The following is a 22,572-nucleotide window of genomic DNA, read 5'->3' as shown; positions in this document are numbered from 1 at the left end:
GACATTATGTCAGGGGGGAGGGGAAGGTAAAAGGTTAAAGGTAAACATCTATATTCAGGTAAGAACAAATGTAGTTAAAGCAAAAAGCACAACAGTAAAAACAACCCTCTGATGTTTGTCACCAACTGAGAGATGTTGGGTTGCCATAAAACCACATCCAGGAAAATGCATTTACAGAAACAACTGAGCATGTTGTAATAAGAACACAACAATTATAGGCCAGAGAATAGAAAGTCAATAAACAAAGAAATTTTAGGAAAATGAAATAAAATAAATAAATGGATGAAACAAATAGGCTATTATACTTATAATATGTTCATATGGGCTTGTCAAAATGACAACATTTCACGTTATTATATAATATCTTTATTTATTTATTATTATTTAAACACATTTATGTAGAAAGCATTTTGTAGTGTGTCGTGTGTGTAGTGTGTCGTATTTAAAAAAGAGGACGAAGAGAGAGAGCGTGAGACCTGATGGGTCCTCGACTTTTATTTTGAAGGTGTTGCTCCGGATGTTTTTGGGTGTCGGTGTCGTATTTCCGGCGGTAGCAACAATCACTTCTCTTCGTGGAGCCGAAACGCGCGGCTGTGTTGAAAGAAAAAAAAACAGTTTTACTTTTAAACGACTCTCCCCTACTCACTGAGTTTCTTCTTGTCGTGTCACTGGATATAGTATGCTCGCCTGAACACGACCATGTATCGGCCAGGTAAACCACCACACGGCCCGCCGCCGTACGGACCTCCGCCGCCCCTCGGCCCTGGGTTCAGACTCGGAGGGTCCTGTCCTATCCCCCCCCCTGGACACCTGCCTTCTGGACCACCTCCGGCCTCAGCGACGGATTTTCTCCTCCACAGACCCCCGAGAGGACACTACATTGGTGTATGTACCCAGCAGTCTGACCGTGTTAGCGTTACCCCAGCCAGCGAGGTTCAGTGATGGTGAGAGCTGAGCTAGCATAATGCTAAGATTAGCATCACAGAGCAGACCAGTAGCAGTTAGAGCACTGGAAAAGAGAGTAGCGACACGCATTGGTCAAGTGGAAACGCCCCCTGGTGGCGGGATATGGGTATTGCAAATGCGCCCAAGAGCTGGCATCTCTGCAGTGTTGGTGAATGAGCAGTGTGGTATTTTCAATAATTTAAGGACATTTATAGATCACCCACGTTAATAGCATCATCGTGGACCCTTTTACAGATAAATATTAACATATAGTGGCCATTAATTGTTGTGTCACGAATGCTTGCTGTTTTAAATGATAAAGATAAGTCCACTAAAGTGTCATAGGCTACTGTAAGTTTGCGCGCTAAATTCAACTGTGTTAGCTAACTGTTCGCCACTTAAGCCTGTGTTTTCTTTAGTTTGTTTGTTTGGTCAAGCAAGTTATTGTGCTGCTGGCTTTTATTTTATTTCCATGCGAGGCTTTATTTATTTTGACAGCTGGTGGTTGCTTAGCAACGGTAAAGCGTTCGCTCGTCCCCTTCTGTGTTTGTCCGCTGTGTGACCGGTAGTACTGTAAACAGCTCCGTGTGTTTTTATTAATTATCATTTTTTTAATCAAAATTGGAGGAAAAACTTAACATAATACGTTTTGGGTTTGATTTTGTCACATTTTGTAATGGTTTTTAAGTGTTGTCATCTTTTATAGCCGGGCCAATAAAAAAAAACAAAAAAAAAACAGTAGTTCACAATTTAAATTTTGAAATAAATAAATTATAAGCATAACTTAATATGACCAAGGCACCTAAAAGCAAAAACACAGCAGTTTTCATCAATTTACAAGCAAGTTGGCAACACACATACATTGGAGTGAATGGGTTTCTTGGGCGGATTTGCAATACCCATATCCTGCCACTAGGGGGAGAATAAAGTGACCACGGGAGTCTATGGTGGTGTCGCTACTCTCTTTTCCAGTGCTCTAGTAGCAGTAAGCCTCACTGTACGTTCACACCAAAAGCTTCCAAAGCGTCAAAAACGCCGGAAGTCAATTCATTTTCAATGAGAGCCTGGCGACACCGAGCGTCCAGAGCGTCAACAGGCGTCGCCGCGCTTCCAAAGCGTCCAAAGCTTCCAAAGCGTCCAAAGCGTCACCAGATGAGAAGTTCAGCCAGGTTTAACTTTAGGGTAATGAGCTATGACGCGGTTAAGCGGCAACCGGCGGCAGCCTGTCAGAATAGAGATGTTCGTCGGCTGCCTTTTTTCTTCTTTTTTTTGTATTTCGGCTCCCAATGACCAGCGCAAATGAACTTTGACGCCAGTCACGTGACGAGCGGCCAAAGCGGCTGAAAATATTTGCCGTTTTGGGAGCTGTCTTGTCTGACGCCCACCCTCGAGCGTTTTTGACGCTTTGGAAGCTTTTGGTGTGAACGCACAGTCACTGTACTCACTGAAGCGAAGAGGTCAATTTAAACTTAGCAGAGTGACTGATTGTTGTTTTGTGCTCCTCTTACTTCTACCGGGTCAAACATCACTGCTAGACTAGATACATCTGGACTATAGTGACCCACAGAGGGTGACGGTTCTTTAATACACAATTTCAATCTGAAAACTTGTCAGGGCGCTTCCTTGCAGACCTCCACAATAGTATGTCTCTGCAGACCCGGAGACCGCAGATTCAGACCCGCACGTTCAGACCCCTTGTGGAGACACCTACTGGTTGACTGTAAAACTGCAACTCCACAGTCTGGACCGTTCAGACCCCTTCTTATGGATTTTCGACAGGGCAAAGTCGAAATAAAACACCAAGAATCTAATTGTTTGTGAAGTTTGAATTACTTTTAAACATTTTAAAAAGATGTTGGACTAAATAAATAAATAAAACACCAAGATCTAATTGTTTGTGAAGCTTGGATTACTTTTAAACTTTTTAAAAATCTTTTGGACTAAATAAATAAAATCCAAATAAAACACCAAGATCTAGCCTAATTGTGAAGCTTGGATTACTTTAAAACTTAAAAAAAAAAAAATCTTTTGGAATAAATAAATAATTAACCGCTTTTAAATGTTCTATTGCATGGAGTTATAATGACAAAACGGTCTTAAAATAGCCTACAATGAATTTAATGGAATAAAATGGTTTCAAATGTTTTATTGCACAGGCTTTCACAAATAAGTCTTTATATTATGGCAGTGCTCCTTCTTTCCTCATCTGCCTTTCCAGCCTCCTGCAGAACTCGTCCACTTCACTGAAAACAGACAAAATGATAAATACTGGAAGAGAAGAACCATCAATTTACATTGTTGACTGATGCCTGCAGTGCGTATACTTTCACAACAAACCTTACCATGAGAAAAAAAAATCCCACAGTCGTTCCCACATGTCTGGCGAGGCAAGCCCTAAAATGAATAAAAATAAAAGTGGACATTACAGGAAATAGTCAATTTTTTTCCACAAGAATCATGTATTTATGATCATGTCCTGTCCCCTCTGTCCAGAGACCAGGATCAATTTCCTGAGCAATTTGTCTAGAGAAAAAATACAAACGTCAATAAAAACAACATGTTGTAGCATAAAGTTGCACTTACAGTACGTGAGTCTACAGTGGCAGTGCCAACGACCTACACATAGGCTACTTAGTTTTATTATTTTTTTTTAATTTAATGCACACGGTAGTTTCAGTTTCATTAAAAACAAAATGCCAATGAGCTTCTAGCAGAAAAATGATACGCTTGGTTAGCATTTGACGTGCATGAAGGCTAATTGTAAACGTATAAGTCAAACGTTCGTTATGCTGCAGATGCATTTTCAACAAAAACTTTTATGACATGAAACGAACAATGTGATTAATGTTCAATACCTTTTTTTGGGGGGTCTGCACGTCCATGTTCCCAGTAGGTAACATTAGCATAACACAAACCAGGGGGCACTGTAGCAGAAAACCAAGGGGTCTGAATGTGCGGGTCCAAACGTGCGGGTCTGAATCTGCGGTCTCCGGGTCTGCAGACACATGCTACTCGACCTCCACTGTGGGGACGGAAGTTGATTCGAATCTTTTCAAAATAAAACCGAACAAACCGGAAGCATGTATTTGTGAAGTTTTTTTTTTTATTTAAACATGAAGAATAAGAAAAAGTCGTCAATAATGGCAGCCGTTTCCTCTACATGTAATTGATCGTGGCGCACCGCCACGGCAAAATAAAAGCCGCCACACCTTCAGAATGATGATTTCTTTTTTTTTTATGTTAAAACAATGTAAAGCAGGGTTTCCACAACCAGTTACCATTTCCTACTTTGCACCCCTTTCCACTACACAGTTACAACTTTCGACTCATGCTTTTCAATCACAGCTGAGTTCCTTATTTCCTCCTCATTAAAAACGAAACTTATCAACGAGCGCATCCAGCGTTATACAATTAATTAACGACTCTGTGGCGGCCTGGGGACAAGGTTATGTAAGCCTGGCCTGAGATGAGAGTGAAGGTGTTGACCATGAAGCCACGGTACAGGCCTCGCACTCCCTCCCTGCGCAGGATCTTGAAGAATGCATCGAAGGTGCCGCTGTAGAGCAACTTGCCCCTCTGTACCTGCAGCCGGGTGCGGATGAGCGTGGCCGGGTAGACTGTGGCCCGGATGGTCATCGTCATGAACACCCCGAAGGAGTAGAACTTCCTTTTGTCGAGGTCCTCCCATTCAATGATCATCGATCAGACTACCCTCGCCCAGAGCGATAGATATAATCGTGTGTGTGTGTGTGTGTGTGTGTGAGAGACGGAGGACCGCGGGTGGTTAGTGGTACTCGAGTTACTCACCCTTAAAAGACGTGGTAACCAATGTGCAGAGTGCCCGTTGAGCTTTTGGCGAAATGGTTAGCATCGGCGCCCGCGGTGTTGGAGACCCGGGTTCGAAACCCGTTCAGGGCAGGGCACAGAACAATTGATAGGCCTATATACTTTATTTTTTGGGGCTTTATTTTATATAATGTAGGTAAATATAATTTAAAAGCGAGCACACCAGGAGGAACCTATATATTTTCTAGTTTCCCATATAACCATACTTTATTTCTTGGGGCTTAATAATGTAAATATGATTTATGTGTTCAATCAACTTCCGTCCCCACAGTGGAGGTGGCCTCACAGTGGAGGTCTGCAAGGAAGCGCCCTGACAGTGGAGGTCTGCAGCCAGACCCTCTTGGAAAACTTCATTATCTTTGAAAATGCAAAAGGCAGATTAAACCTGGTTTTGTTCTAATCTAGGAGCCACGTCCCCTCACCTCCCAAAGAGTGTTGTGTCTGGAGTTTGGTGTACGGTGCCTTGCAAAAGTATTCATCCCCCTTGAACTTTCCACATTTTGTCACGTTACAACCACAAACCTAAATGTATTTTATGTGATAGAGTTGACCAACACAAAGTAGTGCATAGTTGTAATGTGGTAGGAAAATGGTGTTCAAGATTTTTGTACAAGTTTAAGACCAAAATTGAACTTTTTGGCCTACATACAAAACACGAACGCACCATCCCCACTGTGAAACACGGTGGTGGCAGCATTAGGCTGTGGGGGCTTTTCTTCAGCAGGGACAGGGAAGCTGGTCAGGGTTGATGGGGATTCTGGAGGAGACTGGGACGGAAGTTCACCTTCCAGCAGGACAACCATCCTAAACATCCAGCCACAGCTACAATGGACGGGTTTACATCAAAGCATATCCATGTGTTAGAACAGCCTAGTGAAAGTCCAGACCTAAATCCTGTTGAGAATCTGTGGCAAGACTTGAAAACTGCTGATCACAGACTCTTTCCATCCAATCTGACTCAACTGGAGCTGTTCTGTAAAGAACGGGCAAAAACTGCAGCTGTAGATGTGCAAAGCTGCTAGAGACAAACCCCCAAAAGACTTGCAGCTGCTGTAACTGCAGCTGAAGTGTTGACTCTGGGGCTGATTTCATATGCACACCACAATTTTCAGATTTTTATCTGTAAAAAAAACCTTCAACACAATGTATCATTTTCCTTCCACTTCACAATTGCGCTACTTTTTGTTGGTCTTTCACATAAAATCCCAATAAAATACATTTTAAGTATGTGGTTGTAACATGACAAAATGTGGGAAAGTTCAAGGGGTATGAATACTTTTGCAAGGCACTGTACAGAGCAGTCCCTTTCGCTAACTTTGTCATACTGCATACTTATTTTAGCTTAGTTGCTTCCAGGCCAGATTTCTAGGCCAGAGGTCTAAGTAAAGCTGAAAGGAACAAACCATGTTCCATTGTGCTCTATGATTGATGAGAGTTGAATAAACTACAAGCAGCTAAAAAATAATGGTCAGTGACTCTGCACTCTAAGCTGTGTAAGTTATGTTATACTATTTGATAGGCTGCAGACACAAGAAAGACTTTTAGTGCTTGCGATACATGTAAGGTTGTATACCACATGTAAATGAATATCTTTACCTTTTATACAGTAGTTAATTGTTACAAGGGGAGCAAAAGAGAGAGTTGACTCGGTCACACTTAACTGCTTTATGACTTTTAAAGTTAAAATCCAAAAAAAAAAAAATTCAGAAAATACAACACAACACAATGGTTTCCAGGGTATACAAATTAGTGATGAGCGTGGCTGAGACTTACTGGTTCAGTGCTTTTACTTTTAACCACAAAGCACTGACCAGCACTGACCAAGTGCATCACAGCCAGGTGCCAGTTCATGACCACAGTTATGTATGATTGATAATGACAGAATTATATCATATTTAACTGAGTGATTTAGAGTGAGCAGAAAGCAAAAGATCGGAGAGAGTGTGACTGACTGAGAGGTGAAACTTACCGTTTATGTAGTTTTTACGTTTTGTAAGTGAAGTATTTGGAACAGCACCACAGACTCAAGTCAGTACTGACATTGAGCAGCAGGGTGACAGCAGTCTCAGGTGTCCAGCAAAAAATCCTATTAAGAGTCACTAACATCAGGCTTTTGTCAGCAATGGTAAAGGATTCAGCCAGTTCACACATGGGTTCAATCAATGACTCCATGGTGTTTATTGGCTCTGGGTCCAATTGAAATAGATGTAAACACAACAATCTGGATGAACACACTTATTTTCATGCTTTTTTCCCCTGTGACTATGACAAACGCTGTCAGACCTGTTGCGTCCCGTGTCCAGCACGTTGCCGTTCAATCAGCAACACTGTAGCTACACAGTGCTGAGGGTTAAAGGGATAGTAGCATACAACCTGGCCTATTTTCGGGGCCTAAAAGAGGTTTTACCTGAAAAAAAATACACAGTTCCATTGTTCACTATAATATAATTTTTTCCAGTCCTTCAAAGTGCAGGAAAAATGCAGTTTTTATTTGGACCTAACCAACTGCTAATCGGCGGGTGCTAACCCTGGGCTGAGGGATACGTGAGTTGGTTAGGTCCAAATAAAAACTGAGTTTTTCCTGCACTTTGAAGGGCTGGAAAAAATTATAATATAGCGAACAATGGAACTGAGTATTTTTTTTCAGGTAAAACCACTTTCAGGCCGCGAAAATAGGCCGATTCTTTGGGTCTGTTCACAACACTGTATGTTGTAAATCTCTGGGCAGGGCTATGGGCTGGCGTTGCGGAGCACAGAGAGTCTTCTACTGCAATTAAAGTACTTAGGGGCTATTTGTAGATCATACAACCCCACTTTAAAAAAATGCTACTATCCCTTTAAAGAGTCAGCTGCAGCCCCAAAATAAGTTGTAAAAACACTCAGTGGATGATTGGGACAAATCCGGCACTCTCTCTCTCTCTCTCTCTCTCTCTCTCTCTCTCTCTCTCCATGTGTCTGTGTGTTTGCTCTGCGAGGCATGTGAGGATATTCTATGCGTCCTCAGTGCAAACAGAAAGACAAGCTCAATAGTAGCGATGTGATTACTTGTTTTCACAATTAATCGCGGTATTAAACACCATAATTATTAAATCGGTTCCTAAATACGGAAAACAGAGTTACACAACAACCGCGTGTGTAACTTTGTTTACGTTCCCTGCCAGTTGCAATGCAGACAGAGATGTGCGCGAGTGGTAAAGTCTGGCAGAGGAAGACTGATTCCCTCCAAACACAAACCTATTAAGTCAATGACGGCCCGCCAGCTATGGAAAGCCGTTTTAGTCATAATGAAATAAATTAATAAATGCATAAATAAATAAATATAGCCATGAAATGAGTCCCGAATTAAATAAATAGGATGATAAATAGATATAATTGAAATATAAATACATATATTTTTATTTTAAAAACAACATTTTTATGTCCAGATAACCCCGCCCCCTCATTTGAATATTGCAGTATGAAATAAAAGAGGAGAGAAATAAATGTGACGTTATGAAATAAAAGTCGCCGGAAATAAATAAATGTGATGCTATGAAATAAAAGTCCCCAGAAATAAATAAATGTGACGTTATGAAATAAAAGTAACCGGAAATAAATAAATGTGACATTAGGAAATAAAAGTATCTGGAAATAAATAAATGAGGCGTTAGAAAATAAAAGTCTCCTGGAAAAATAAAAATGTTGTTTTTAAAATAAAAATATATGTATTTATATTTCATTTATATCTATTTATCATCCTATTTATTTAATTCGGGACTCATTTCATGGCTATATTTATTTATTTATGCATTTATTAATTTATTTCATTATGACTAAAACGGCTTTCCATACCAGCCTGTCAAACTTGCCACAATGAAATAGCAGCAAAAAGAGGAAATATGGCTGATATGAACGTCTGAACCACCTGGCTTTGTACGCCTAAGTAAAGGTAAATACCTGCGTTAATGTCAATTTACTGTTAGGAATTTAATTGTTAGCACGGCATTTCTAAGAAAAAAAAGATTTAAAAAACTTCAAACATTTCCTCTAAAGGATTAATAATTGATCTTATTTTAATAGATACTTTAAATATTTGTTTATATAATTAGTAATGCAATTACATTTTGACTATATTTGATTTTACACATTCACAGTGTTGTAAAATTATTATAAAAATTAAATATAATGATCGTAATAATTGTGATTATTTTTCTGACAAATATCGTACCAAGAAAATCTATAATCATGAAACCCCTATAGGTGTGGAAAGTAGTCAATGTGCTTTTATTATCCACAAAAAAGGGTTACTCTCATTGGCGACACAAAATCACCCCAGTCTGTTTCATAAAAGCATACCTGCAAACTAGTCGCCTTTCGGCTATAATCGCCGTTTTTCTGGTCAACTGGGTCGTTTACGTGAATCGTGCAGAACCGGGGAGTTTTTCAAAGCGGGGGGGGGGTTGGGGGGGGGGGTGATAGAGTCTTGATAAACATATCGGACAGCTTTTATTTTGAAACGACACGCGGGAAGTTATCTGATGTATCGGTGGAACGCAGAAAACTATGATGACAGGCGCCTTGGATAAGCGTGTGTGTGTGCATCGGGGCCATTCAGCTGTAGCGTCTTTTGCTCACATACTTTCAATGCAGGCGCGAGTTATGCACGCGGCGCGCCGCACATTCGCCGTGCTTGTTTTTTCATGCACGTTCGCGGCACACAGCTCCATGGACCTGCTTCTACCGCTGGTGTTCTGTCAGACCGGTTCTGCTCCGTTTGAAAGGCGAAGGAAGAACGTATGTGGAAAGACGTGATACACACTCATTTTATGTGCTGTGATTTTCAACCCCCAGGCTACATACAATGCTGTGAAAAAGTATTTTCCCCTTCCTGATTTCTTACTCAAACTTGTTATTTGTCATCAAACAACTTTTAATAGCCTAGACAAAGATGACCGAAGTACGGTAAATATAAAATGCACTTTTTAAATTATGATTTCATTTATTAAGGGGAAAAAAGCTATGCAAACCTACCTGATCCTATGTGAAAAAGTAATTGCCCCCTCTTGTTAAATCATGAACTAACTTTGATAAACCTTTTTATTTTTTTTGGAAAGCTGGTTCAATTTCACTCTTCACATCCAGGCTCCAGTGATCCATGGTGAGAGCCTTTATCCACTAATGGAGAAAGCTTGGAACAGTGGTGAAAACCTTACCAAGATGGCTGCCCCATCAAAATATTATACAAATAAATAAAAACATTGTGTGACAAATCTGCAAAAAAGTAAGAAATCAGGAAGGGGGCAAATACTTTTTCACAGCACTGTATTTAATGGAGGGGGGACAATACCTGATATTCTCAGCTGTAAACAGTAGGCTAAATATAATCATAGAAAGCTGAAAGCCACAGGTCATGTGGTCATCCAAACTGATGCATAATTTTTAGTCCAATAATGTGAACATTTTCTGCAGCTGACCCCACCTGATTGAGGTGTACTTATTCTCTCAAAGCTGTCTTTTTAATGAGAGATTTGCTCTCTGTTTAACTGGGAACGCTCCAAAAAGCATAACTTGCATATTAAAATCACAAACATTTTCTCCCGGGGGGGGGGTTGGTTTGGTTTTTCGGACCTTGTCACCTTTTTTACTCTCTGGAGTTTGCAGGTCTGAAAAGGAGATGAATGTAGCAAGACAAAAAAAATACACCAGTTCAATAATGGCCACAAAGCCAGAGAGTCCTGTTTGCAGCTATAGTTGAATTGCGGTTCCCTGGCACCTTGGCTACTGCTCGGTAGCTGTCTACAAACATATTTCCCGAAATATTGTAAAGGCCATTTCACTTGACAGCAGGCGACACGGATCAGCCACCGGTACCGGATGGAGTGATCAAAACATGTAAGTCAACACAGACTATCTGTTTTTTCTCTTGGTTTGTAGGAGACTACATTTTATTATGTTATTATATAGGTCTGAACCATAGTGCACTGTAATGCTAATCATAATGCACTGTAATGCTAATACGAGTAGTTATTACATGTGAATTGTTATCATAAAGATACAGTTTTGCTTCTTTTTAAATGTTATTTTATATAATAATATAGTTCAAGTATGCAACCTTATTTTTTATTTATTTTATTATATATAGAATGTAATGCATAATTTAGTGAAATTATGATCTGTTCAGCAATGTTTAACATAAACCTTCTCCATGTTTTCCCCCACATCTTACAGTGACAGACATAAAGGAATCAAGACTTGACAGAGACACTGGGCTATGTACAAAGGTGTTACCGGCAAATTAATGTAAATTTTCTGGTGTGAGTGTGTAGTTAACAGGAAGACAAAATTGCACAACAATATACGTGTGTGTTGTGTCTATATAGTTGAATTTTCGTATACATCAACGTCTTTGAATCTGTAAAATTTCCCAGGTTCACTGCCATGAGGACTTCCACTTATTGTTGTAATTGCACTGGAATGTGTGTTCTTCAGTATAAGATAATTGTCCGTCTGTCAATCCTTTGTTATTTTTTCCACCTTTATTCAAACAATTGGTCATTTGGAGCCTGAAATTTACTTAAAGTCTTCTATATTGTTTTTATTATATGATGTCTTTAAATGCATTTATTTCTTGATTTTAATTTGATTAAAAATGAATTGTTAAGTTAAAAGAGATCGTTTTAACTACTGTAATTGTGTTAACTTATGGTAATGTTTTCCTGTTGCTGTTGTGTTGCCTTGTTGTGTCTGCTTCAGGGAACAACATAAAAAAATACATCTGACAGTTTCAAGAAAACCAGTTTCCTGTCTTGCTGTTAGCTTTTCTTAACTGTGATTCTTTTTCTCAGCACTGGTCAGGTCAAATATTGACATTTGCAAAGACATGAGCTGTTTGCAAGTATTCTGATGTCTGTCACTGATATCACTGGTGCAAACCAATTGTGGCATTGCTTATCATATGACAGATTGTATACTGTGGAACGGTGTGGCATATTATGGTTGTACTTGCCATTTTCTGACAAGAAGATCCATAAGCAGGATGAGTTGTTGTGTTAATAGGAGTTTACTTACAGCTGTGTTTATCACTTAATGCACAACAGTCCATGAAGTGTTAAAATGGTGTTAACCTAAACCTTCAGTAAAAACCTGTGACCCGAGTAGAGATCTAGTAGTAGCAGATTACCAGCAACAGCCAAATGCTTACATAATATACATGTACTTGGAAAAAAAAAAACCTTTAAATATTAAGCTTTTAAGATTCAGCTTGTTCCTAAACAGTGTCTGAGTGGGGGGGGGGGGAATCACAGGTTCATTGGACTAGATTCAAGCATTAGTTCAGTCCTTAAAGCAGAAGTAAGTGGTCCGGTCGTTTTCGCTAATGCTGCGCTCCAGGCAGGCTTTTGAAATCGTAAATTACAGCTTCAAGTCACAACTTACGACTTTGTAGCGTTCCAGGCAACCCACTCGTGTTTTTCCGACCTGTTTTACCGGTGAAAGTCACTATAACGGCCACTCGTAACTTCCGACCGGTGAACTCGTACCAGATCGACCTGGTACCACTTCACGGTCGGAAAAATACGAGTTTCCTTGAACGCACCATAACAGTCCTCGTCCCTACGTCGCCACATTCACGGCATTCCTCATGCCGTTCTCTCTCCTAATTGGATAAAAACTGTAGGATACGATAAATGTTTTCTCCTGGGCTCAGAGCAGAGCAGAGGGACTGAGAGACCCGTGTTTCGGTCCAAACACTCTATGTAAGTGATTGCTGTCGGAAGATATAACTATTTAAGACTTATATTAACACAAATATATCACTTACTTCTGCTTTAAATTATTGGTTTGTATTCAGTTTGCCACTTGCCTTAGCCTACAGGGTGACACAACACAAGACAATAATAGGTTGAATTCTGTGAAGCGCTCGTGAAGGCAAAACATAAATCCCACATTTGCGTAACTTGTTCTTCATTTTTGAGTGTGTGTATGTTCATGGTAAGATGTCGTTCTGGAGACGCCCTCTGCAGCAGCAACTACAACAGATGTGGTTTTGAGTACTTTAGAACATTGGTGCGAACAAATGTTGTCACCACAATTCACATCTCAACTGTGCAAGATACAGTTGTGGAACTGATTGTCTGTAGTTGAGATCAGAATGAAGTTTGAAGATATTAGTGACCGAGTACTTTTTAGATTATGGAGTAAGTCATAATGTACAAATGGCAACTGGATGCTTGTGTAATTTAGTCATGACCACTGAGCACTCACATTATAATATAGTAATAAACTCTGAGTGCTCTGGTAATAAAGTAGTAATTCAAGATGGCACCATCCCAGGTGGCTGCCTGTAGCCACAGCTCCCGTCGTGTTTTTTAAACTTCAGTTTATTTGTTGGTTCGTTCTTCTCGTTTGTTTTTCACTGTAATTTCCCAGCTTGGGATCAATAAAGTATATCTATCTATCTATCTAGTAATGGCTACCGAGAGCTCATGTAATGTAGTAATGACTATAATGTAATACGATACAATATAAGACAAATTACTTAATTAATCCCCAAAGGGAAATTCATTTATTAGTCTTCAATAGTAATGTTATTAGAATTAATCACTACTCAAAGTACAACCGTTTCTACCTGTTGGGTGTCTGTAGATACTACTACTTTTTCTTTCTTTATATATATAATATTTCTGCACTTTTTGATGACACAGTATGTGTATGTGTACTGCTGAAGACAACACTGGAATTTCCCCATTGTGGGATAAATAAAGGCATATCTAATCTAATATACGCTGCCCCTCCCCCACCCAAAAAAAGTCACCATTTTGATTTAACTACCGGTAACGCCCGGTTCACACCGGCCACCGAAGTGCCGCGCCACGAAAATCGTGTGCGAGCCGCGGCCCTCCTGTTAACACCAGACGCCTATTTCTCCACGCCGGTCGACAAGCGCTTCCGCCCGTCAGCTGTGTGTGTGTAGCCTATGTATATGTGTGTGTGTGTGTCCCTCTCTCACGCTCTGTTTAGATTAATAAACACAAATAGGCTACAAACGTACACACTTTGGACTCTGGTATTTGTCAATCACGGTATTTTATTTTGAAAATTGCTTTTATTTTGAAAATTGACCGGATTGTCTCGTGTTTCTTTGTGTGACTTCCTGCCAGAAGGGACGCGATCTCACTCGCGGCTTGCGCACAAAATAGACCAGACGCCGAAACGATCGCTGCACGGCGCGAGCCGGCCGCGGAGTATGGCGCCGCTTCGGCGTCTGGTCTGAACTACACTATCGGTTAACAAGGGCGCCGAAAGGAAGCGGGCTCCATTCCGCGGCTATTCGCGGCGCTTCGGCGTCCGGTGTGAACCGGGCGTAAGGTAATAGGTAAGAGCCTCCCATTGGATAATTACTACATGGGTGGTTATGTTTCAGCTGGCAACAACTTATTTAACCTTAACTGATGCAGTCTCATTTCTTGAACAACCATGTTGGAAGACACATCCTGTGGTCGTGGAAAAGATGTTAGTAAGGGTCAAATTATTGGCATCGAGCAAATAAAACATCTAAGGAGATTTCTGAGACAGCTAAAATTGGGTTAAAGGGGAATTGCCGTTTTTTACAATCTGGACCTTATTTCTAGCATAAAATACGATCATTTACTCACCCAGATAACTTTGGTGTCATTACAAGTCGTTCTGACGAAATTAGATCCAGCTGAGAGCCGCGTATATCAATATAATGCGAGTCTACAGAGCAGTGCCGGCAATGCCGCCTCTAAATAACACATTATCTGCAGAGAAACTCGTTCATTTCACCAATATTTTGTTATGATACGCTAGTGCTATTCCCCTCTGAGTCCAGGGTTAACTGTTATCAACATCCAGGGTCTGTAGGTTGACCTACTAACCTCTGACCTGGATGATATCATTCAGGTATCATCCAAATTGTAAAAAAAAAACACAGCAATTATCCTTTAAGAACTATCCAACACATTATTAAAAACTGGAAGGATAGTGGGGAACCATCATCTTCAAGGAAGAAATGTGGTCCAATGTGACCACAGAGTCCAGACCTTCACCCCACTGAGAATCTTTAAAAAATGATTTCAACTCTGGACAGAAAAAATGTTGTGACATTGCAGAAACTTATCGAAACGATGCCACAGCAAATGCGTTCCGTAATCAAAGCTAAAGGCGGTCCAACGAAATATTAAGAGTGTGTGACTTTTTCGTTTTGTGGGATGGGCAGTGTATATACCAAGTCAGTTTTATATATAATAGTATTAGATATATAAAACTGAACTGGTTTGATTTGACATCAGAGTACACTTGGCAGCTAGCTACACATGTCTTTGCAAATGAAATATGAAATTGCAGAAAGTACTCATGGTTAGGACATGCCATGGGAATTTCAAAATACAGGCGTGACTTACAAATAATTACATGTATTGATGTCCGATTGATGTTTACATTTTGGATCGATGCTACTGATTCGGTGATCACTGATTCGATAGATTGATGTATCATTACACTCTAAGGACTACTGAGCACCCTACTGTAGTAATGCGCCTGAGAACTCAAGTAATGTAGAAATGACTACTGAGTACTCATAATTATGTAATTAACCCTGAGTGATCATGCAATACTCAAGAGGTAATAAACACATAGTGTCAATGTAAATACAATAATAAACACTGAGTTTTCATGTAATTAAGTAACAATGGCACCTAAGCACTGATGTTATAATGTAGTAATGGCTGCTGAGTGTTAGTGGGTTGGAAGGTCAACATGTCGACAGCGTTGTGGCTGCTCTAGTCTCGTTGCAGCATGGTCCCTTGTCTCTGACTCAGCAATTTCTGTGGTTCTGTGGATTTAATTTGCGGCAAGCTGTGATATCCCTTTCCAGAAAAAGATATTTAAACAATTACTATTTTGACTTGCAAATGTATAGTAAATTTGAAAGCATTTGGTTTGTGGAACCCGTTTTTAATAGTTTAACCACACAGAGTAAAAATGCAAAAAAAAAAAGATATGCTTTTGCAGTTCTGTCTTGTGTAGTTCTATAACATGAATTCTGAATACTCTCAGCCCCACTGTAGCAGCTTCTCCATAGACCGTAGTACAGTGATTGCTTTGGGAGGCAGCCAGCAGATCGTCCCACATGCAGAACCACCACCCCGACAGGTCCCACAGTGGAATCCCACTCCTCATCCTCAAGACAGCAGGTATATGCACTTTTCTAAATTGAAACAGTTGATTAAACATAGTTTTGTTTTTTTCCAATGTTTGAAACTCATGCATGTTAATTTTCAGTGACAAGGCTGGTGAGGAATTCTTGAGATGTATCGCAGCCAACAAGCCCCTCCCAGATTATCTGAAAGGGAACATGGCTTTTAACCTGGCTGATGCGTTTAAGTCAGCAAACGTCCTGAAAGAAGCAGTAAAATCAGACCAGGAGTTCCAGAAACTTGTGAGCAGGAGCAAAAGTCGTAGTCGAAGCCGTGGCAAAAGTCGTGGCAGAAGTCGCGGCAAAAGCTGCGGCCCAGCCAAGAGCCGCGGAGGAAGCAAAAGCCGAGTACGCAGCCGGAGCATAGAAAGGAGCAAAAGTCGTGTTCGTGCAAAGAGTCGAGCTCGAAGCAAGAGCAGGGCAAGGAGCAAAAGCAGGGCAAGAAGCAAAAGCAGGGCAAGAAGCAACAGCAGTGCTCGCGATAGGAGCAGGAGCCATAGCCCAAGCCGAAGCAAGAAAAAACATACGAGGAGCAAGAGTCGGGTCAGGAGGTCCAGGTCACATAGCAGCAGCAATGAATGGAGATGCGCTAAAGACAAGAAGAGGATGAGGAGCCGCAGCAACAGCGGCAGCAGCAGTCCTGGCAGCAACATGACAGGGAAGAGTCTGTTGGAGGGACTGAAGCAAGTCATGAACAGCAGAGAACTGGAAGAGCGGCTGCCCACCCTCAAAGATGCCATCCTCACTATTCAGGTAGAGTTCAACATTCATTCAATAAGATGTATTGTCAGTGGGTTATCAGCACAAATATCTACAAGTGATTCTTGAAGATGGTGTGTTCAGGCGTGCTGAGGTCATTTTCATAAGTTCAGCTCTGTGTGACACATACAGTATGGCTACCCTTTTTGTTGTTTCTCAAAAGTTGTCAATTGCTCTTAAATACATAGGTGAACCCACGCTGTTCACTAACGCCCCTCCAGCCTGTACCTTAAAGGGATAGTTCAACATTTTGGCAAATTGGCCCATTGCCATAATCCCTATAGTTTTAGGAGTAGGTTTGTTACCTTTAATTGTCGGTGCAAGCTGTTTTTAGAACGGCGGTGCAGAGCTACGGCCGCTATGGAGGCTCATGGGATTTCTTGGTTTCCCTCATCAAACTCATCAAATACACAATCCAACAACTCCAAAACGCTCTTGTGGACAAGTTGTGACCTGCAATCATTATTATCATTATGAAATAGCATGGTGAATGTGCAGGTCACAACTTGTCCACGAGAGCGTTTTGGAGTTGTTGGATTGTGTGTTTGATGAGGGAAACCAAGAAATCCCATGAGCCTCCGTAGCGTAGCTCTGAGCAGCTCGTGGCTCTGCTCCGCCATTCTAAAAACAGCTTGCACCGACGATTAAAGGTAACGAACCTACTCCTAGAACTATAGGGATTATGGCAATGGACCAATTTACCAAAATGTTGAACTATCCCTTTAACATGTTATCCACAACCCAACAGGATGACAAAGTGATGGGAACTGCAAAAGCTAAATGTTTGTCATGTGGTGTTTGCCTTGCCTCTGTCCAGGGCTCCGATGGAAGCAAAAAAGCGCGGATAGGGTCAGATGAGTACAGACCTCGGCAACATGACAATGAGAAGGAGTCAGCGTCACAGGAGAACGACAGCTGGCTCCTCCCCCATGACAGAGTGGGCGGGGATTTCTCTTGGCTCCAAGGACAAAGTCAAGAGGACTTCACAGTCCAGAGAGCCAAGGAGCTGGATGATGAAGAGTCGTTCCTGTATGGGAGTGAAGACGCTGGAGGAAAACAGGACAACCTTTTTGCATCGTTTTCCGAGATTGGAAAAAAATCGCACCAACAAGAAGACGATGTTTGCTCTCCTCGCAGTCAACATCGTCATCATCATCAGACCAAGTCCACATTTGCTAGCTCTCAGGACCAACTTGATCGGAAGCAGGTGCAACCTCTTCAGACGACTTCCTCAAGCCTGTCCTCTGCCAATCTGGACAGCAGCGAGTGTGAGAAAATCAAGAGGATTTTGAAAAGTCTGGGTACTGCAGACATTAGTGACATTGTGGCGAAAATGCAGGGCCAGAGGCCGGAGAAGCAGCGGTCTCCTGTACTTCCCAGTCCAGAACCAACAGCAGCAAGCTTGGCTCTGTCCGCAGTGAATAACCCGAAGGTCCGGCACGCTCTGGAATCTCTGCAGTCACTGATCAAAGGTGAGGATCCCAATCCAACTCCATCATTACTGACCATATATAACACTGTGATGAACTGGTTTCACATTTCTAATCTTTTCCTTGCTTTTATTTTGTCTTCAGATTTACTTCTTTCCTACATAATTCCATTAATTTTTTATTTCAGCTTTTTTTTTCTAAGGTGATCTGTCTGGTGAGAATTAACTCGACAAGATCAAACCATTTTTAAAATATATTATAACAAACAAAAAACAACTCTAACAGGTATGTGCCTGTCAGTGTATCTGTGTTATTACGAAGAAAAATTCAACCGATGTAGTGGCCGTACACTCTAAGATGCTGCTCCATCTGGCACAGTTAAAAAAATTGGAAGGAGGATTTTATATCCACCAAGAACACCAGCTGATGGATGAAATCCACTGGCACTTACATACATGAAAACTTTATAAAACTACAAAATTTTGGTTGGAAAAACACATGACACAAATCCAGTTATTTATCTTTTTTAGTTTTAATAAAAATATTATCTGTGGGACAATGTGGGGTGTGTCATGTGAGACATTACATAATGTGGGATGTCTTTTGTCTTATGAAGTTTCAGTCATGATGGATGAATCCTTTTTAATTTATTAATCCATCCTGGCCCCAATTCATTTGATTAAGACATTCTCACTAGAATTTTTTACAAAGACGGGACTAGGGCTGTCACAACCATGAAACTTTAGTTGACGATTAATTGCCATACGAATTGAATTGTCTTTTTCTGATCATTTCATGCCACTATTATAGTATAAGCCTAAACATAGTTTAATAATACACATACACCTTATGAAGAAGAGACATTTATTGGCTTTGCAACTAAATCTGTGATGCTAATGTTCCACTCGTGTCATTAAACCATCGAAGAAGAAGGGAGCACAACGTGATGATGTCATTAAAAGAGCACCAGTCGAACCTGAAACGGTGGAGAATGACATGGAAACAGTGATGGAAATATTATATTTCTGTTAGTTTCATCCAGCTGTTTTTATAAAGATGAATGGAAATCATTTAACTATTTTGCAAAATAATTGCAGTGAGCTCAAATGATCATGATGGGGCGATTATGTAATAATTGTGACAGGCCTAGACGGGAGAGAGAGAAACATGTGATTTATGATAGTGAATGATTCTGCTCCATATTTCCCTGCTGCTTTCATCCTCTGGCAGGTGTGAACCTCAAACAGTCAGGTATCAAGTTTATTAATCGTCAGGTTTAAACAGGGACACCACTGACCTCTAACACAGCATCATGTTCTTTCTGCCTCAGCCACCAAGGAGAAGCGGACCAAAAGTGAGGGGAGTGGCCCATCTCAGAGCTCACATAAACACATGGTGACGAATCTCAGTCTTGACTGTGTATCATGTTCTCTGATTATGAAGGTGAACACATTTAAGACTAAACCTCAAAACTGCCACTTTTTCTCCAGACAAGTGAACCTGTGGAAAGGAACAAAGAGAAACAGGCCAGAGCCAGTAAGATGGACTCATTGATGAAGGAAATGGATGCGTTGTTGAAACAGGATGGTAACAAAGCCTTCTCTTTTAGTTTGGATTCTTTTTACCTTCTTTCACACACAAAAGAAAACCGTAAATGTTTGACTGCATCTCTTGTCCCTCTGCAGGACTGACTTTCATGACACCAGTCATTGGATTTTACTGCCAGAAATGTGAGGAGTTCATTGGAGAATTGAAAAGTGCTGAAAGTCATGCAGCCAACCACCGAAACAGTCCCCTCAACAGTGTAAGTGCCTCCGGACCAAAGAGCAACGGTGAATGTGTCCCACCGACCAGAGCTGTGCATGTCCTCCTGTCTTCTTCTCCAGTGCTTCCTCAGAAACACCAGCTACCAATACAGCTTCCTCATCAGTTCTCTTTCTCTTACTGATCCCATATACCACTGGTTATTTTATCAATCAGAAATGTAAAAGTGATCTCTTATTGATCCGATATATTAACAGTACTTTTCTTGATCTGGAACTCAGCAGTCCTTTTTTTTTTTGCAATATTTTCTGAAGGAAACACTTTTTTTTTGTAATATTTCTATCCCACCCAGGACCCCCATAGTCCTTCTGCCCAATTGTAAAAATGAATCAAATGGTAAAGGTAAATTGTCATTAAAAGAGGAATGAATGAAAATACATACATTCAAAAATTGAGTAAAGTAGATCAATAAGTAAAAGAAAACATACATAATACATAAGTCTCTTGGTACTGGCGGCCTGGTCTCTCTGCTCAGCAGCACTGGGACAGCTGTTTACTGACTCCAGAGGGCAGTGTGTTTTGACTTTATCCTGACATTAGTGTAGTCCAGCTCCATCTGGTGGTGCGCCGCAACCATCACTGGAGGGAGCAATATAGTGAATTCACAGCAGTGAAGGTGTCTTTTGCAAACTGCACACTATGCATTTCCCTCATCGACATTAAAACATCATGTCCAACCAGCTCCTGCTTCCCTCCTAACATCCTTAGTACATTGTAGAAGCACTTGTTATTAGCATAAAATGGTGTTATTTTGTTTTTACTGTTTTAATCTGGTCTGCTTGCTTTTGAGATCTCTGTTGATTTATTTTTTTAAAACCCCTCATATTTTCCCCTAACTCTACACCCATTCTGCAGAATTTTTCTCTGTCCCTGCTGATAACACTATACTAATAATCTGTAGTTCTAATAATGAGAAATAATGCATCTTATCATTATCATCATTATCAGTTTGATTCTCTCAGACCTTATAAGACCAGAATTTATTTGCACAACTTCCTTTACACTGAAGTTCCTTTTTAATTTCGATAACCTGTTCTCAGTTAATAACAATAATTGCTGCTGAAACTATGAATACAGATACTGATGCAGATAGATTTTTGGTTAAACTGGTTACACAATAGATACCATCTATACACACCCCTACAACCTAGTGTATGTGACAGACTACGACCAGCCTTTTCCAGAGGTCACTTGTGCTTTCACTCTCACATGAAAAAAGCCTGAATGTCAGTTTCTCTCTGTTGTTACTAACAGGTGTCCACAGAGCCAACTGCAGCAAGCTTTTATATGGAAAGCAAAATCTGTTGTCCAATACTTCTAATATTATGTACAGCCTTTATGTTCCTTGTTGTCTGATGATTTTGGTCTTTTATTGTCTTTTTTTAGCAGAAGGTGCCGATGGGAAAGCACACTGGAGACAGCAAAGGACACTCGCACCATTCTAGCAGCAGCAGCAGTAACCCACTCCCAATTCCACTTCCACTCCACTCAGACAGGGGCTATGACCAATGTAGAAATCCCTATCAACAAGCCTGGAAGGACGAGAAGGAACGCAGAATAAAACCGGACGACAGCTGCAAAAACAAGACGAAGCAGGAAAACGTCTCCCTGAGAGGGGAGATGCCTAAAGAAAATCTGCTCATCACCGTGCCCGGCAAACAGACGCCGGCGACCAACATCAAGGTCAAGGAGGAGGTGAAGGACAAGGCGCTGACGAGCCACAGCAAAGCCAAGGCAGAAGACACAACCAGCAAGGACAGCAGAGGAAAGGAGAGCAAAGACAAAGATGACAGCAGCGACTCCAGCGACGATGACAAAAGGAGGAGTAAAGACAAATCACACAAGAAGAAAAAGAAGAAGAAGGAGAGCAAAGGCAAAGATGACAGCAGCTACTCCAGCGACGATGACAAAAGAAGTAAAGACAAATCGCACAAGAAAAAGAAGGAGAAGGATAAGAAGAAGGAGAAAGAGAAGGAGAAGAAAAAGGAGAAGAGGGGAAAGTCCTGAGTGTTGTACGACCCTTCACACAGATCCCTCAGATTATTACATCTGCATGTTGAGTCCAAGTTTCTAAACTTACAAAGTTCAGAGCTTTACCATTGTCGTTTTGTTTTCTCTATCCTGTAAGTTCTTTGTTGGCGTGATCAGGGAGGAGAAGAGAAGATGAATATCAGATTCATCTCAGCTGCGTGTGATTCATCTCAGCTGTGTGTCAGGCCTGTGGTTAATGTGGATGAAAAGACTGATGACACTGATGTGAATCCTCTCTCCTGTCTCTGGTTTTAGACAAATGTCCACGCTGCTTTTATCAAGTTTCTCCCCTGCAGCTGTGTGTATCATATTGAAGATAATGATGTCTCATCATGCCCTCGTACTGGTTTCATCTTTTGATTAAATGTTTGAAAAACTCACCCTTGACTCCTTTCTCTCAGAACCATTGTTTCGGTGTAGATTTTCCAAGGACCAACAGCAGTGTAGTGATAGAAATGTAACATGTCTGAGTTTAGATTCATTTTATTTTTCTCCTGACTTGTCTTATATGAATCTGAAAATCAGGATGATACTCACATGTGT

At 40.8% G+C, this 22,572-nt stretch overlaps 1 protein-coding gene across 2 annotated transcripts; it reads left to right on the top strand.

Moving 5' to 3' along the window:
* The first annotated feature begins 525 nt into the window (after positions 1-525).
* On the top strand, positions 526-22,409 carry LOC146973891 (uncharacterized). 2 transcript variants are annotated; one of them, XM_085800904.1, is made up of 8 exons: positions 526-885; positions 15,847-15,983; positions 16,072-16,738; positions 17,562-18,216; positions 19,505-19,569; positions 19,665-19,761; positions 19,860-19,978; positions 21,388-22,409. In XM_085800904.1, exons 1-8 carry the CDS (start codon positions 700-702, stop codon positions 22,003-22,005), a joined length of 2,544 nt encoding a protein of 847 aa, XP_085657030.1. In that variant the 5' UTR covers positions 526-699; the 3' UTR covers positions 22,006-22,409. The 2 variants fall into 2 exon arrangements, with proteins under 2 accessions (XP_085657030.1, XP_085657029.1); XM_085800903.1 differs by having other exon boundaries at positions 528-885; positions 21,385-22,409.
* The last annotated feature ends 163 nt before the right edge of the window (positions 22,410-22,572 follow it).

This window comes from Trachurus japonicus, chromosome 15 (assembly GCF_045865225.1).
Source record: "Trachurus japonicus isolate A0001 chromosome 15, Traja_1.0".
Classification (NCBI taxonomy): domain Eukaryota; kingdom Metazoa; phylum Chordata; class Actinopteri; order Carangiformes; family Carangidae; genus Trachurus; species Trachurus japonicus.
This window is presented reverse-complemented; position numbering and strand designations above follow the sequence as displayed.